This window comes from Camponotus floridanus, unplaced genomic scaffold, assembly GCF_003227725.1.
Source record: "Camponotus floridanus strain SB8 unplaced genomic scaffold, Cflo_v7.5 scaffold45, whole genome shotgun sequence".
Lineage (NCBI taxonomy): Eukaryota > Metazoa > Arthropoda > Insecta > Hymenoptera > Formicidae > Camponotus > Camponotus floridanus.
Window position 1 is genome coordinate 80,404 of NW_020229603.1, and position 17,727 is coordinate 98,130.

At 30.1% G+C, this 17,727-nt stretch overlaps 3 protein-coding genes across 4 annotated transcripts; 1 reads left to right on the top strand and 2 right to left on the bottom strand.

Annotated features, from left to right (window-relative positions):
• Nucleotides 1-1,038: 1,038 nt before the first annotated feature.
• Nucleotides 1,039-9,764, top strand: LOC105249351 (glycogen debranching enzyme). The gene is made up of 25 exons (XM_011254753.3): nucleotides 1,039-1,168; nucleotides 1,871-2,003; nucleotides 2,117-2,303; nucleotides 2,383-2,593; nucleotides 2,667-2,801; nucleotides 2,898-3,116; nucleotides 3,241-3,476; nucleotides 3,567-3,779; nucleotides 3,919-4,113; nucleotides 4,219-4,348; nucleotides 4,416-4,539; nucleotides 4,835-5,100; nucleotides 5,205-5,363; nucleotides 5,444-5,652; nucleotides 5,725-5,928; nucleotides 6,019-6,251; nucleotides 6,348-6,437; nucleotides 6,524-6,701; nucleotides 6,838-7,194; nucleotides 7,290-7,437; nucleotides 7,520-7,883; nucleotides 7,957-8,165; nucleotides 8,281-8,466; nucleotides 8,590-8,823; nucleotides 8,935-9,764. Exons 1-25 carry the CDS (start codon nucleotides 1,058-1,060, stop codon nucleotides 8,998-9,000), a joined length of 4,797 nt encoding a protein of 1,598 aa, XP_011253055.2. The 5' UTR covers nucleotides 1,039-1,057; the 3' UTR covers nucleotides 9,001-9,764.
• Nucleotides 9,765-12,115: 2,351 nt separating this feature from the next.
• LOC105249349 (LMBR1 domain-containing protein 2 homolog) lies at nucleotides 12,116-15,304 on the bottom strand. Of its 2 annotated transcripts, none has more exons than XM_011254751.3 (10): nucleotides 15,087-15,304; nucleotides 14,636-14,973; nucleotides 14,265-14,475; nucleotides 13,977-14,153; nucleotides 13,717-13,894; nucleotides 13,460-13,641; nucleotides 13,127-13,366; nucleotides 12,852-13,053; nucleotides 12,638-12,760; nucleotides 12,116-12,561 (listed from the first exon to the last, which is right to left on the bottom strand). In XM_011254751.3, exons 1-10 carry the CDS (start codon nucleotides 15,258-15,260, stop codon nucleotides 12,320-12,322), a joined length of 2,067 nt encoding a protein of 688 aa, XP_011253053.1. In that variant the 5' UTR covers nucleotides 15,261-15,304; the 3' UTR covers nucleotides 12,116-12,319. The 2 variants fall into 2 exon arrangements, with proteins under 2 accessions (XP_011253053.1, XP_011253051.1); XM_011254749.3 differs by having other exon boundaries at nucleotides 12,632-12,760.
• On the bottom strand, nucleotides 15,303-16,067 carry LOC105249350 (BBSome-interacting protein 1). Its single transcript, XM_011254752.3, has 2 exons — nucleotides 15,974-16,067; nucleotides 15,303-15,597 (listed from the first exon to the last, which is right to left on the bottom strand). Exon 2 carries the CDS (start codon nucleotides 15,542-15,544, stop codon nucleotides 15,323-15,325), a length of 222 nt encoding a protein of 73 aa, XP_011253054.1. The 5' UTR covers nucleotides 15,545-15,597; nucleotides 15,974-16,067; the 3' UTR covers nucleotides 15,303-15,322.
• Between the last annotated feature and the right edge of the window lie 1,660 nt (nucleotides 16,068-17,727).

Here is a 17,727-nt window from a genome sequence, read left to right on the forward strand (position 1 = left end):
TTAATAAATTAGAGGTCAACTTGTGCGCGCTGAGCTTTCCTTACCGATCTTTCGAATGAGAACGAATGTGCTACGCGATCGTTTTACATTTCTATCACCGACATTTATATAGGTAGGAAATTTTCAAATAACGTACATAATGTGTAATTCTTCAATAAATGTGTCGGATATCGTTTCTCTTACGTATCGCATGTATTTATATATTAATCAAATTTTAATTACAGTTGTGACTGAGATTCGCTTAATGTGTCTTGTGAAAATGTTTGTCGGATTGTCTTTTAATGTCGATACTTGTACTCGTGATATGTGTTACTTACTTCTCTTTCTGTGTATGTACGAATGATAATTTATATTTTATATACTAATCATTAATAGTCTCATTATTATTACTGTTACATTATTTTATATATTGTATTTTTGTGTCATGTATATTTCTTTATAGTACTATATTTCTGTTTAATTGCATTTATGCAAAGTTACATAGCTTGTTGACATTTTTTATTATTATACTTGAATCATATAATTACTAATTTTTTTTACATAAATGAATTTATATATTGTCTTTATCTATAGACGATATGCGTGATACATAAAACAGTGATATATGTTGCATAATTATGTTAATGTCTTTTACAAAATATGTACTTACAAATATATGTCATATGTCATTTGTATAAACTAAAATGTGTTAATAAAAATTATTAATCCATTACTCATATTCATATGTAACTATTTATAATACAATATCTCTTAACTTTCTATATCTATATAAAATAATTAAATCTATCAATTTTATTATAATTAATTTTATAAATTTTTTTCAATAAGTAATTTTAAACTATTTGTATATTACAGGTATATTTCATAGTTTATACTTAATAATTACTTACAACATCTCTACTAGTTCTTACTATATATGTATCTGTTATAGGTAGCACGCATACAGGGTTTAACTCATATTTAATAAAATGAAGGCAAATACTGCGATATTTTCTTAATAAATTTTTTATATCAATTAATTAAGTGCAATTAAATTTATATCTTACTTGCTTTGACAATGGCTTCGAGAATAAGACGCTTTCTTTACAATTTAAGAAGAATGCTGTTAAGGATTTATAGATATTGTCTACGATATATCCATAAATGGAAATTTGTAAAACCGAATAAAGTAAGTTTCTATAGCAAATATATATTTAAATAATATGTAAAATGTGAAACTAGACATATTCTAAGCAAGAAATTCTAGCGATACATTGTTTAACGCCAGAATGATGGATGGTCTGTACTTACGTAGATTTATTAGAGTTAACAGAAGCAAGTCTTATGGCAGGAAGCAGTTGTCACATTACTACGGTATTGTAATTCTAGTATATGTAGAGTAAGAGAATAGCTGTAGCTTTTATATATGCTCGCATAGCAGAACATTGTAATGTAATATTATACACGCTTGCTAACTGCTTTATGCCAATAACTTATATATTAAGGCTTATATTCTATCTGTAACTACATATCCGTTTTCGACGTTTGAGATGTAAGTATCTCTCAAAAGATCTCTCTTTGGCGAATTGTGTTCTTGGTAAAAACTATTATTTTCTTAAACTTTCTTTGTATAAGCTCTATATTAGCACATCATTTAATTATATTTTTACATTGAATATATATTTTCCAAATTTCTCTCATGTTTAAAGAATAATTTGGAAGAAAATAAACTTTATTATATTTATTATAAATATATCATAAACTAATATTATACAATAATCTCTAGCAAGATTTATTTGATTATGTAAGAATTGTATTACAATCTGATGAAGATAAGATAAAAGCGTCATTTTCTTTTCGTATCTAATATAAATTTTTTTCACAATTGTAGATAATAAATACTAAAGATATGCAACAACACGATCTATCATCACAGCCTACAACTGGAAATCATGAACAGATAAGAATCTTAACTGTGAATAATGGGGAACATCTGGATGGGATATTATACAGATTGAAGAAAGGTTTTAGAGATTTTACTTTTCTCTTAAAGCTTTATATATTTTTCAATTATATTTCAACGTTTTTCTCTGTTATTAATTATAATATATTATTTTAAATAATATTTCTGAAATAGGATGGAAAATTGAATTTAGACTTGGGGCTTCCCTTCTTGGAAAAAAACTTGATATTTTTATAAATCATCCATTATCGAGTGACAAAAAATTTGAAAGGCATACTTACTATCAATTGCAATGGGTTGATGAATCAGCGAGTATATATTTAACCTTGCCAGGATCATTCCACTACTATGTCAGTGATCAGTAAGTATTATTAAATTAAAAGAGCTATTTATACATAAGCAATTTCATTTTTCAATAATGAGATATATCTATTTTGCAGAGTTGAGGGGCATATTAAACCTGTTGCATCTGGGTATCTGCTGGTGGATCCTGAATTGAAAATAGATGAACATGGAAAAAAACTACCATTGGATTGCATTCAAGTTCAAACAGTTTTGGCAAAGTGTTTAGGGCCTTTTTCTACATGGGAAGATAAATTATTAGTAACGCGAAATTCTGGATATAATATGATTCATTTTACACCAATACAGGTAAGCAAGATGTTAAACAGCATAATGAATAAAAAACGCTGTTTATAATAAATCGAACTCGTTAATATTTTAGGAATTGGGAAATTCTAAATCATCGTATAGTTTGAAGAATCAAATGAAACTTAATCCTGTTTTTAATGAAGACAATCAGATAATTACTTATCATGATATCGAGCAATTTGTAAACAAAATGCGAACTGAATGGAAGGTATTATCTTCAAGAATATCTTTATCAAGAATAGAATGAAACATGTATTCCTTTAATATTTAAATGTATTCTTTTTAATTATCTTACACATTATAGGTATTAAGCATATGTGATATTGTTCTGAATCATACTGCAAACGAGAGTCCGTTTCTAGTTTCTCATCCAGAATGCACATACAACTGCATTAATAGTCCTCATTTACGTCCGGCATATATTTTGGATGCAACGTTATTTGAATTAACAATACAAGTGGCTGATGGAGAATGGGAATTTAAAGGTATTCCTACCGTGGTCGAGACTGAAGATCATTTGAATGTAAGTTACACATTATTTCAATACATGTTATCGTTACTACAATATAATTGATTTTTCATTTTTTATTCTTTATCTAATTCTTAATCTTATCTTAATTTATTTCTTACATGCACTTTGTTTTCAGGCGATTCGTCATGCTCTTCACACATATTTCTTGCCGCTTGCAAAGATATACGAGATGTACATCGTCGATATCAATGAAATTATAATGGAATTCTTGAACTTGGCGCGCAATGAAATGCCACAAGATGTGAATAATACAAATGCTGAAAACATTTCAATAATTCAAGATCCCAGTTTTCGCAGATTGAAATCAACTATAAACATGCAACTTGCTTTGAAAAAATATAATACATACAGGTAAAATATACAAAAAATATACAAAAGGTAATATAGCTAAATAATTGATTATATACTTGCAAGTATTTAAGCGATTTTTATTTTATATAGAGCTGATTGTTTTGACGAGGAGACTCGTTTGAAACGGTGCGCAGAAGACTTGAAGAATAAATTACAAGAACTCAATGAAGCTATTAGCAACAATGTACAAAATCATTTAAATGCTGCTGTTGAAAATACTATTGCTGGTATAAGATACTTCAGAGTACAATGTGATGGGCCAAAAATTAAGGAAATTAGCGTAAAGAAGCCTCTTGTTCCTAGGTATATATATAATTTTACATATATATATATATATATATATATATATATATATGTATATATATATATTATATATATATATAATATAAAGTTTTGTAAAATCACACATATATTCTTGATATGATAAATTTACATTTTATAGATACTTCACTGATTACGGAGCACCTGCATCTTTGGTAGAAAGAGAAAATATAATGTATTCAGATAATGGATGTTATCTTATGGCTCACAATGGTTGGGTCATGAATAGCGACCCTTTGAAGAACTTTGCAGAATCTGATTCTAATGTGTACATTCGAAGAGAACTTATTGCTTGGGGAGATAGTGTGAAACTTAGGTAAAAGTAAATATGTTAAATATTCTTCCAGTTTCCGATATTGTTATTAAAAACTTTAATATATAATTTACAATTTGCGTTATACAATTAATGTAATTATTATAGATATGGGGAGAAACCAGAGGACTGTCCATTCTTGTGGCAGCATATGACGGCTTACGTAGAACAAACAGCGCAGATATTCGATGGTGTTCGATTGGACAATTGTCATTCCACACCAATCCCCATTGCTGAAGTATGTTGCGATTTTATTGTAACTTTTATATTAGAATATTTTCTAAATAACATGATTTTCTTTGCAGTATATGCTTGATGCTGCACGACGAATCCGTCCAAATCTCTATGTTGTCGCGGAATTGTTCACCAATTCTGATCAAAAAGACAACATCTTTGTAAATCGTCTTGGTATTACTTCTTTAATTAGAGGTTATTATTTTTATTTCTATAATATAATTGAATTTATTCTACAAAAATTACTAAATTTAACTTATTTTACATCTAAATGTAAATGCACTCCACAGCATCGTAATCAAGCTATTCTTTAGAATGAAAACAAAAGTATCTGCAATCTTTCTTCATATTGAAATACTAATCTTTCTAAATTGTTTTTTATATTATATATATATATATTTAATTATTTTTTATATAAAATAATTATATACTAAATATATAAATGTCATAAAATTAAGATACATTAAAAACTATAAAAATTATATTGTAGAAGCTATGTCAGCATGGGATAGCCACGAAGAAGGAAGATTGGTATATCGTTATGGAGGAGAACCAGTTGGAGCATTTCTGCAGTCACGAAAACGGCCGTTGGTGCCAAGTATAGCACACGCTCTGTTCCTGGATGTAACGCACGATAACCCAAATCCAGTGGAGAAACGAAGTGCTTTTGATTTACTTCCAAGCGCTGCGCTTGTATCAATGGCATGCTGTGCCAGTGGCAGTAATCGCGGTTACGATGAATTAGTGCCCCATCACGTAAGTTGATAGAATATAAATTGAAATGTTTGTATACATTTTTATTATAAAATTTTGTTTATTTACATTATAAAAGATTTGTGGCAAGATTCTATTTTCTTCAGATACATGTAGTAGACGAAGAAAGACAATACACAAGCTGGCTGGATAATGATGATCTGATGAATAATACTAAATTTATTAATTCAAAAACCGGCATAATTGCAGCCAAAAAAGCATTAAACGATCTACATTATATGCTCGGCCAAGAAAAATTTTCACAGGTATAAATTATTTGCATTAATGTATGTATGCAACAAAGGCTTAATATATTTGATTACTAATAATAAATTTATTTTCATAGGTTTTTGTAGATCAAATGGACACTGATATAGTAGCTGTAACAAGACATTCGCCGACTAGTCACGAAAGTGTAGTTCTGGTTGCATTCACAGCATTTAAGCATCCCGATTCAAACGCTCATGACTTGAGAAGACACGTAAGACCGTTGATAGTAGAGGGTATAGTGGAAGAAATTATTTTGGAAGCATCACTGTCGCATGTAGATACCAAGTAAGGAGCAATTTTTAAGGACAAATCTGAAAAAATTTAATAATCTTTATATAAATATTATTTTATACACAGAAATGGGAAATCACCTTTCTCTTCATCAGAAAAATATACGAAAAATGAAAATTTCATAAATGGATTATCCGAATATATCTTAACCATTAAACAGCACATACAATGTTGCGACTCTACAATAATCGAGAAGGTCGATTCCGGCGATCCTAAGAACACTCAACTCAATTTCGTAAACTTCCAACCTGGTTCTGTTATAGCTATACGGTACAAAATTTTCTCTTCTAAAATATATCGAGTCTAGCAATAAAACTACTATAATCTACTATACTAACTACTATACGAATTTAATTTCAGAGTGGCGCTCCACGCAAATATAAAACCTGCTTTAATAAAGCTTCAAAATATTATTTCACAGATTATTTCAAACGAGAAATCTGAATTACATAATATAATCTCTCATATGGATTTCTCAGATTTGAATAAAATTTTATATAGATCCGATCAGGAGGAACGAGAAGAAACGTGTGGTAAATTTGGGGTATACAATATACCGGGATATGGATCTTTGGTATATGCTGGATTGCAAGGTACTATGAATCTATAGATTTTTACTTTATATTTTTTTACAATTTTAATATATTATTCATATTATTCATATTGTCTAAACTTGTTTTCAAATTTAGGCATTATATCCTTACTGGCTGATATTCGTCCGAATAATGATCTAGGACATCCTTTATGCGCAAATCTTAGACAGGGTAATTGGTTGATAGGTAATACCATAAAATCTATTTCCGATAAATAACTCTACGTAGTAATAATAAGAAGGAGCACTGAAAATTGTTTGGAAAATTGACAGATTACATGTGGCAACGTCTGAAAGAAGATGATGATACTAAGCCTCTTGGCATATGGCTTGAACAAACGATGGAACCATTCAAATTAATTCCGAGATACTTGGTGCCGAGTTATTTTGATGTTATAATCGTCAATGTTTATATAAATCTTTTAGATCACTGCTACAATCTAATGTCAGAGTAAGTATAGATTTAAATATTTTAGATCGATTTGTTAAAATAAATTTATAAATTCTTCGTTTTCTATTTGTGTAAAAATTGAAAGAATTAATCGTTTATTTTATATTATTTCCTATTAATTAAAACATTATTTCAGCTTCATAAAGAATGGGAACACATTCATTAAGTTATTAAGTTTGGTCTCGATACAAATGGGCGGTGTAATAAGATCATCACAATTGCCAGAGTTATCGCCGAATCTCAAAGAGCCTAAGCCGAAAACTAAAGTCTACGACGGAGAAACTAAGCAGATATGTTTAACATTGTCAGCGGGCTTCCCACATTTCACAACAGGCTACATGAGAAATTGGGGTAGAGATACCTTCATTGCTTTGAGAGGATTGTTACTTCTAACAGGCAGGCATGTCGAAGCGAGATTTATAATTCTCGGATTTGCTGGAACTTTGCGACATGGTCTAATACCAAATTTACTCGATAAAGGAAGCAATGCAAGGTATAATTATATCTTTAGAACACATATTACGCTGTTTTAAAACAATAGATCAAGTTTTAATCCGAGCTTTATCTTTTGATTTCATTCTATAATAGATACAATTGTCGTGACGCAATATGGTGGTGGCTCTATACCATAAAATGTTACACTGAAGAAGTTCCAGATGGTTTGAATATCTTATCCGACAAAGTATCGAGATTATACCCGACTGATGATTCGCCAGCTTTACCTGCGGGACAGCATGTAAGTCGATATATAAAAGTAACTATTTTATAACTGCAATAATTAAAATTGTATATTGCACGAGTTGTAAAAATGATTTCAGGATCAACCATTATGTGAAGTAATCCAGGAAGCTCTCACGATACACTTTCAAGGTCTTTGCTTTCGAGAAAGAAACGCTGGCAGACAAATCGACGAGCAAATGACGGATCGCGGGTTCAATAATCAAATCGGAGTTCATCCTGACACAGGTTTTGTTTTTGGCGGCAATGACGCCAATTGCGGCACCTGGATGGACAAGATGGGATCTTCCGAAAAAGCCGGTAACAAAGGCAAGCCGGCCACTCCTAGAGACGGTTCTGCTGTGGAGTTGGTCGGATTGAGCAAGTGCGTCCTCACTTTTCTGGCAGAATTATATAAGCAAAATCTTTTCCCGTATGGCAGCGTTCAACGTAAAAGTCGCGACGGTAATATTAAAAATATCGAATCGTGTATAATCAATATTATGACTTGATTATAACTATTACATGAACTGCGCAGGAAAAATAATTACCTGGAGTTATAAGCAATGGGCCGATAAAATTCAAGCAAATTTCGAAAAATACTTTTATGTGAATGAGATTCCGACACAGGATGAATTGAGACCCGATTTGATTCATCGACGAGGTATAGTCAAGGATAGTTATGGAGCGACACAAGAATGGGCGGATTATCAATTGCGACCCAATTTTCCTGTCACTATGATTGTCGTAAGTTTTACAATATTCTGTGATAAATCTCCCTATAAAAGGAGGAATATAATATTTTTCATATAAAAAAATTCAGTAATAACTATAACTATATTTATAATTTTTATTTATATAGGCTCCAGAATTGTTTAATCCTCATCATGCTTGGACTGCACTAAAGAAAGCGGAAGAAATACTATTAGGTCCATTGGGAATGAAGACTTTGGATCCTGCGGATTGGGCATACAATGGTTATTATGATAACTCCAATGATAGTACGGATATTAAAGTAGCGCAAGGATGGAATTATCATCAGGGACCTGTGAGTATTCTTAATCATCGCATATGTCTCTAGACATGTATATAGATTGAAAAAAAAGAATGTTAAGATAAATTTATTCCTCTTATGGATAAAATATATACTTCTAATTTAATATTTTTTTAGGAATGGCTCTGGCCGATAGGATATTTTCTGCGAGCACGTTTGCATTTTGCATCTTTAATCGGAAAGGACGAATTACGGCGTACAATTGAGTCGACTGAAGCTATCATTTCACGACATTTTATTGAAGCGTCTACTAATCATTGGAGAGGCCTGCCCGAACTTACCAACAAGGATGGAAGTTATTGTAAGGATAGCTGTCGCACTCAAGCATGGAGTGCCTCAGCTATAATAGAGGTTTGTATTTCACGGCGAATAATCTTTCATGTTTCTTATTAATTAAAAATGTTATTAGAGATATTATTTGTGACGCGTTATCATTTTTTATATTTATCTATCGGAATCCAGGTTCTCTATGACCTGCAAAAGATCAAACGGGAATTAGGATCTGAGCAAATGAGATCTGGGAACTGATATCATTTTGCGTGTGTTCACCACCGCCAATTACACTTAGAGCAATTAAAACTAGAAAAATTAAAATATAATAGCACTTTGAGCAAAGAGGATGACACAAACGTACGCTTTCCCACCAGAGCAATAGCGACACCGCGCACATTGGAAACACACGCATACCGTCTCGATACGCACATAGACGTAAGAGATACACAAACTGTAGCCACTGCTGACATTATATCTGCAAGAAATGATACTGCCGTAACTGAAGACAGATCGATTGATAGAAAACGCGATGACATACATGTTGGTAACCCGATATACAATTTCTTTCATTGCATGAACAGCAATTTGACAGAGATTTCAGCAGATGCAAGAAACGAAATATGTTCCGAGAGTGAATGGAAAGCAAAGAATTACAATCAACAATACGCAACGATGGGAAATGATGATGGAAAGAATGAAGCTGGAACGAATGTTGGAGCTTCGTCGAATGTTTATGAAGAAATTAGAGCGATTAAAGAACCATATAGTAATTTACACAAATATGACATTCAGGATTGCTATGAGAAGTATAATCCCAGCACAACGAAAGCTTTCATAGATACATTATTCCTTCCGCGGAATAAAATTTGCAAGGAATGCGCGAGAATAAAATACAGTCCGGTGTACACTGATCGTTTAATATACATAAAGGAATCATTATTCGCCATAGAGGTGGTTCTGTGTCAACGCGATGACGTCTCGTGCTTCGCATATCGCGACTCGCAAAAGGATCTATCCGACAATATTCACCGCTTGCAATACGATCGAAATTTGCAAGAGTGCATGCTGATCTATAATTACACAAAAACTAACGCCGCGGGTATATTTTATTCTCACTGTTGGCCCCGAGACGTCTTTGATCTGAAATCGTTATTGAAGCCGAATATTTACGTTCTAAATTATTCTTGCCGCGACGTCATCGTAAACACTCAGCTATATCATCGCTATGTGAATAACTATTATGTAAGAATATCAAAAGCCGGTTGCGCATCCATGACATTTTATCGCGATAATAGTACTATGATAAGCTGTATGAGATGCATTGACTATAATAACGACGATTTACAAGATTTGCCAAATTATCTAATGCATGAATCGAAAGACAACGAATATCGAAGGAACAGATCAAGCTTATTGTTATTGGAACCATTATTGCTAACTTCGGAATTGGCAAGCTCCGGATATAAAAAAAATACTAAAACCAGAGCTTTGCGATCGGAACGCGTAAAAATTATCAAAATGTTAATTGCCTACGCATTATCATTTGTTATTCTCGCGAGTATTACATGTTACATTGTTTATTTTACCTAGTTATTACTCGCGGTTTGATAAATTTATTGAAATTATGAGATAATTAAGAAATTTAATCACACATTGCATTGCATTAAATGCCTACACAATACATTTATTGTCATTAATTTAACGTTACATTTATGCCTTAAAAACGTAATTGCAAAATATTTATAGATTAAACAAAGTCGCTATACACAAAATAAATAAGTTATATTTTATCGTTAAATATATGTATATATATTTTATATGTATTTGTTAAATCGATGAAATATAATTGACATCATTTATCAATTAATGACAAAAAAATGTATTTTGTAGTATAAAAATATTAATTATTTTAACGATTAAATTTGCAAATTATGAGAGCGCAAATGAAACTATAAATTGTCTTTGTGTCTATCGAATCACAGGTCATAGATGTGCATTATACAAATTTTAACTCGTATATAAATTTTTATATCGTTTATAATTTATTATATTTTACATATCTTCAAAATTCACAGGCAGAGCGGTGTTGTGATTTCACAAGTAATTTAAATATAATTTTATTATAATTATAAAATAATCATGTGTGTTCAAATTAATTTGAAAAAATCGACGTTTTAATCTTATCTGAAAAAAATGGACGTTTAATTTGTTATCTGATTGTTAATGATATATCGAATGTTTAATCATTTTTATAGTTAATTGTAGCTACGTTAGAAATATAGGGGAAATGGCCTTTAATTTATGAGATACTCATTGATATATAATAGATTTATACACGTGAATAGAAAGAAAAGTTAGAGAGAAAAAGGAAAAAAGTTAAGAAATGATATTTAGATGCATTAAGATACTTTTCGAAATTCTCAGGTAAAGATAAATCTCATGGATAAAGTTATAGATATATATTTAGATATATTATATTATAAATATGTGGAAGAAAAATATAATGTGAAAAATGAAAAAATTTATGATAAATAAAGAATAATCTGTAATAAAAGGATAAAAATTCTAGCCGACATTAAAAGTTTTATTATCTTCATTGAAACATGTTTATAATATATAAAATGCTGAAATTTGACTTATTCAAGGCGTATATTTTTATACTGATGTGTTTTGTTATTGTTCCATATACTGACTTATTCTTATTAAATTTTCCTATCGTCATCCAGTCAACTTTTCTTTGCCATTTCTGATAATCCTCTGTTTCACAATAACTTTTTATTATGAATTAAAATAGATAGAATTAAAATAAATATAGCAAATAGAATACAAAAAAATATAAAATATAAATAAAAATTAAAGCAAAAGTTTATCATCATATGTTTATCTCATATCTTTATATAAATCATGAGACAAGTTATGAAAATGTTAAGACTGTAGTATCAAGAGAAAGATTGATAAATAAACTATACAATTAAAAAATATTTATATTGATGAAAAGTGAAGTATTAATGAATAATTACTTCAAATAAATATAATTTAAAAAATTTAATAATTAAAAAATATTATACATAAATTATTTATTATCTTTGACATAAATCAAACTATACAAAGCTTAAAGAAATAATCGAATAATAACAATATATTTATTTTTTAATAAACGCAATAAATATACATGTTGGTACTAAATCGGAATATATTCATCGCATTTTTAGATTCTATTAGCCGTAATAATTTGTTGCAATTTCTTATAAAAAAAAAAGAAAAAAACGTTTCAGCATCCACTTTAATTTCTTTGTTCATACGTATGTAAGTTATATGAATATATTTTATAATACTTTATTTTTTAATTCGTGCTGCTATTTAGGATTCAAAACGTTACAGGCACGTAAAATCTCTAAATATGTTTACGTTCCGTTGAATAAGATTCATTCTTGTGCTACTATATAATTCATAATTTTCATGATTTATCATAACAACGAATCGTTGCGTCTTGGTATAAATGTCGTGTAAATCTCTAAAAGCCAATTTACATATGATTCTTGCACTTGAGCTGCATCTACGAAATTGCTATCCTTTAAATATCATCGAACAATCCTCTGGGTGGAGGACCTACACGACTTGTATTTGTGGAGAATGCCCTCGTGTTATTCGGTTCGTATGAATCAACATCACCTTGATTTTCCCCATCGTAACGATTATTCGCACCATAACTCTCTCCCCCAAATGTCATACCGATATAATAATCCGCAGGATCGAAATCATGTAATAGACCTGCTCTTGCCGATTCAATCGATTCATCCCGTTTTAGTGGCCGTACTAGAAAAAAAATTAATTATTAACAATCATCTGCATGATGTGTAATTTATATTATACATGTACTACTTACACATACCAGTATCTGTGCTTTGTCGGGACGTTCTGTAACGCGATCCTGAACCTACTGAAATATTGAATCTTTCTTGCAATTCACGTCGTCTATATATAGAATCCTCCGCTCTTTGTCGTTTACGTCTCTCTAGAGTAATAAAAAAAATGTCATTTTTTGTGATAAAAAATTAAGCATATAATTATGAAAATTATTAATGACTTATTATTAATTTATTGACCTCTTTTTATAAGTTCTCTTCCTTCATCTACGAGATCCGTCGTAAATTCATCGTCGTCGAGGAATTGTTGAAAACCTAGCATCGAAAGCAGTCTACTACCTATACTAAAGTATGTCGCTAAGCAGAATGCTAGAATCGCCATAGGAAAGTACACATTAAATCCATCGGATATTATAGAAATGACATCCATATGACCCATCACCTGAGAAGAGAAAAGAGAATATATAATACATAAAGAAAATCTACAAATTTACAAATTATGTAAACAACATTACCTGTGTATAGTGTGTTTCCAGAATATGAGTCTTGATAATATGAGAATCCATATGAATAAGTCCCAGGAAGTTAAGACACATGGGCGGAGTTAAGCGACACAGCATCATACCGCTAAATATCAAACTGTACTCGTTTGTTTGATGATGGGGTGCCAAGTAATAGAGATTCAACACTCGAATCTTTAAGACAGTAGAATAAGCGCAGTAGCAAAGGTATGCAATAATCAATGTAGATAGTACCTAAAAATCAAACACGTTAAATGCTAATGTAAATATGAAATATTAAGTTTTTATCCCTATATCATATAAAATTAATTATATATAAATTTTTACCTCTATCGTAAAATAATCATAATTTCTTTTTGCTAAATTCAGAAACCGAGCAAATAACGACAACACAGGAGACTTGTTGAAAAATGTTACTTCTGACCATACGACAGCTACTGACAAATAACTCGCGCAAATGGCAGCTATCTTCAAAACATAATCTTTCACGATACATTTCCAGTACCATTCTGAAATATAAATTGTAAAATCATAAAATCAAAAATTACAAATATTAAAATTATAAAAAATGATATTATACTCACCGACAACAGGATTATAAATAATACGAAACGGAAGCGAACGATGTATAGGAAAAGACGATTTGAATCTTCTATCATGACTCACTTGATTTTTTGCTACATCTTCCAAATTAAAAATCTTATCCACTAAAATACCCCATTGAGTCTCTATACGTTGTAAAGTCTGTAACGCTTTTATAGTCTAAAATAAAAGTAATAGTAATATATATAGAAATATAAATGTATGTTATGATATTATAACATATATTTGCTATAATATAAACCTGTCTATGTAATCGAATTAAAGATTTTTCAGTAGGAGTATCTGTTGGAGTATCATCTGGCAGTTGTCTTCTATTCATTCTATCCTTCAATTCTGCAGGTATTTTTTGAAAAATTGTTTCCAAGTTACAATGGAATGGGTGACCAGGCCCAATAGATATTGTTGCAATTTGTAATGACTAAGATACATTTTTTAAATTTATTACATGAAACTTTGCAGAATTTCACATATAATTTCACATATAATTTCACATATAAATGCATTTTGTAAATAATATTATATTGTGTACCTCAAGTATATCATCTACTGTTTCTTCCGCTTCGCATTTATCTAAGCTTAATTTTGCTACTTTGAAATAGCTATAATTTAAAGTATATCCAGGTTTGCTTCCATTCCATAATCCTCGAGGTACCTCTACGAGAGCGTATCCAAGTAACAAAACCAATAAAAATAAGCCCCATGTATTGGATGCTGATGATGCTATAGCTTTCAATTTTTGCCTAAAACAGCAAAAATATAATTTTTATTTTTTATTTTGTATACTGAATATATATATATATTAGTAATGTTTTAAATTTTACACATATAACTTTATCTATAATATAATCTATATAAATATTCTTCATTTTAATACATTTGTTATAAATCAGTAAAACTCACCCATCAAGATCTAAACCAGGCTTTAATGCAATGTATATTAAAAGTATGCCACATATAAACAAATAACTGCCATAATATATAGCATTATCTATTAAAGCAGACTTTAGTTTTCCGCGTACAGTGAAATCTCCTGCTTTTATATAAGACTGCATCAATGGGAGTATTAACCATGTCAAGCACTGCGATGTCCAGTAGACAATCCTCCACAGATTTGGAAACACATTATCTGGCACATTTGGCCAGGGTTCCTTACATGTTACAAATGTTGCAGAGGTAGTATTATCAGTATTTTTAGTATTGTTGTGTATATTCTGCTCTACACACTGCCTGAATACAGTCTGCAAATGAAATATTACATTATGTTTCAGAGAAAAGCTGTATTCTTTCAAAAAAATATTGAACAAGATTGTGTATATACTATACTGAATTACATAAATAATTATATAATTACCGAAGAGACATCCAAAGGTAGTATGAAAATTATTAATAGAGAAAAGTACCAAGCTATCAATACAGAGATAGTGACTATAATATGATGCCGAAACACATTTCCATATTTGAAAAGCAAAGTTGCGGCCAGCAAAAATGCCACTATGATCTCTGTTAGAAATGCACCAAGAATCATCTTGTTTTTTATCTCATACAATATCTAATGAATCTTATAAATTTTAACTTATCACTGAATACTTATGCATTTATATCAGAACTGGTTTCTGCCTCTTGTGCTTCTCTGACTTTGATTTCTGCATCCCTTTGCATTTTTTCAAGTTTCTCTAACGTGACCGATTTTAATGGAATCAATTTTGGTTTACAGAGTATATAATCCAACGTATCCTCCTGATATAATAGACCTTGTCTTGGAAGGACTATGTCGCACTGTTCGACTTGATTGTCTGTAGACTCTGACATTTTTGGTCAGTCCACGACGTTTCAATGAACTGATAACTTCTTCATTGTGATATCTAATAAGACAGAAACATCATAATAAAGTCATGTTAGTAATTCTCCTTTGAAAAAAAAAATTATTACAAAATATAAAATAAATTTTATTGAGGATATTTCATAATGAAGAACGCGCGACATCAATCTATAAGAATTTTATATATATATATATATATATATATATATATATTTAATCGAAACTGAACTATATTTTAATTATAACAGGAGCATCGTGAGAGAACAAGGTATAAGAAATCAACATCCTTGTGCATATTTAATCTGACACAATTGGTAAAATGCTTTGCAATTGTCGCTTGTTGAAGCTAATTTCCTCTTTGCGTGTTCTTATTGTCAAATAACTCGAGATATCATTCCATTGTGTAATAAGACACGCACGTTACGAGTCGCAGCTGGTTGTCAAACTCGCGTGAATCGCGAACAGATCCAGATAGACAATTCCTTACGAAATCATGAATCGCCATGGACTGCTGTCAAGTCTCACGAACGTCACGAAACAGTAAAATTTAAAACTAACAATCAGCACGATTGTAGGTAAACTGTTACCTACAGTCGTACAAGTTGTTTTAACGCGAGATAATTTACCATCTCATCTACTCCGTTATTCGTTGAACGTTGATAAAGTACTTCGTTTATATTTTGATTGACACTGATAGCTTAAGAGCTTTTAAACTATACTTTCTATTCAAAATAAAATGAGTATAATTGACTCTTATAATTAGAAATAGAAAGAGAAAGAATAGAGAAACTGGAAAAATATATTAGTGTAAGAAATATAATTAAAAAGGTAGGTTTAAAAATTCTTTGGAATCTGAAACAATTAGCGTCATTTTCAATCAAAAAATATGAATACAGATTATTGTATTTTTTTAACCTGACAGGAAAACCAGATATAGTGAAAATTTAAAAAATCACAGCAACGAAATATTCCATACATTACATTGTCATAATCTGTCTTTATTAGTGAACAATGATGTGGATTCAGACAATAAAAGTTGCATAAAATGTGTAAAAGTTTGAATATATTGATTCTCGGAACGTTCATAGATCACAACTGGTATGTATTTTGATTATGCGATCTAAAAAGAATGCTAATTCGGCTTACTTACATGACGATACAGAGAACTGAGATGTGTTGACATTTCTCATACATAAATAAGAAGTGTCGTAGCTCGGTGAGTGACGGATTGATAAGGGATTCTTTGAAAGTGACAGTCATGCATTCATCAGGTGAAAAGGAGACCTTTCTGTATTCTTTTATATTTATTTTTTCATTTCAATGTTATTTATGAATCTTTTGATTTATGAATATATATATATATTCGCGAAAGTTATTATTAAATTCTTTTCTGAATAATTTATAGATTGAAATATATAATGTATTCAGATTCAAATTGATATTTCAAATTGTTAGTTTAAATTACTATTTATTTTAAAATTAAAATTATTTTAAATTATTATTCAACAGAAAAAATTATTATCTCTTAATATTATAATAAAATCGAATTGTTTTTTTTACATAAATTTTTTACATAAAAATAAATAAATTACGGTACATAATCTATAATATACATTCTAAAAAAATTTGTCACTCAATAAAATATGTATTTCATGCACTGTCGATCTGTACTCCAATTGTATTTCATAATATATAAAAGGATGCAGAAAAAAGAGATACGATTTTAAATAAAAAAAACAAGTTCTTTATTTAACGTAAGAGATTCGAATATAGAGCCTTATTTATATAATTTTGAGATCATTATTATATTTTGCCGAATCTTTACACACATTATATATTTTAAAATTTCAAATCATTGCAACCCATATACGATTCGGCTTATCAATGGGCTGACATGCGCCGTAGATGTTAAAGAAATTCAAATATACATATGTCATACTATAAACAAATTTGTAAACAAAATTAAGGCAGTGTCAAAAAAAAAAAAATATATATATATAAAATCCCATATATATTTTAATAGATACATGCACAAGCTTTATCTCGCGTTATATTTTCCCAACACCTATTAAAATGTATAACACTATTCGTAAAACGCGCGCACGTGGCGGGCCACGTGACAGCAGTAAGTGCCAATCTACAGGACGAAAAATCCATCGAAGCTACAACTACA

Excerpts from the sequence above, each read along its gene's own strand:
- LOC105249349 (XM_011254749.3), bottom strand. The coding sequence starts at position 15,260 with ATGATTCTTGGTGCATTTCTAACAGAGATCATAGTGGCATTTTTGCTG. Across the intron at positions 14,154-14,264 it reads CAGTAGATGATATACTTGAG|TCATTACAAATTGCAACAAT; the intron begins GTACACAATATA and ends AATGTATCTTAG. Across the intron at positions 13,642-13,716 it reads TATTTATAATCCTGTTGTCG|AATGGTACTGGAAATGTATC; the intron begins GTGAGTATAATA and ends TTTATATTTCAG.
- LOC105249351 (XM_011254753.3), top strand. The coding sequence starts at position 1,058 with ATGGCTTCGAGAATAAGACGCTTTCTTTACAATTTAAGAAGAATGCTG. Across the intron at positions 2,004-2,116 it reads ATTATACAGATTGAAGAAAG|GATGGAAAATTGAATTTAGA; the intron begins GTTTTAGAGATT and ends TTTCTGAAATAG. Across the intron at positions 3,780-3,918 it reads AAGAAGCCTCTTGTTCCTAG|ATACTTCACTGATTACGGAG; the intron begins GTATATATATAA and ends TACATTTTATAG.
- LOC105249350 (XM_011254752.3), bottom strand. The coding sequence starts at position 15,544 with ATGTCAGAGTCTACAGACAATCAAGTCGAACAGTGCGACATAGTCCTT.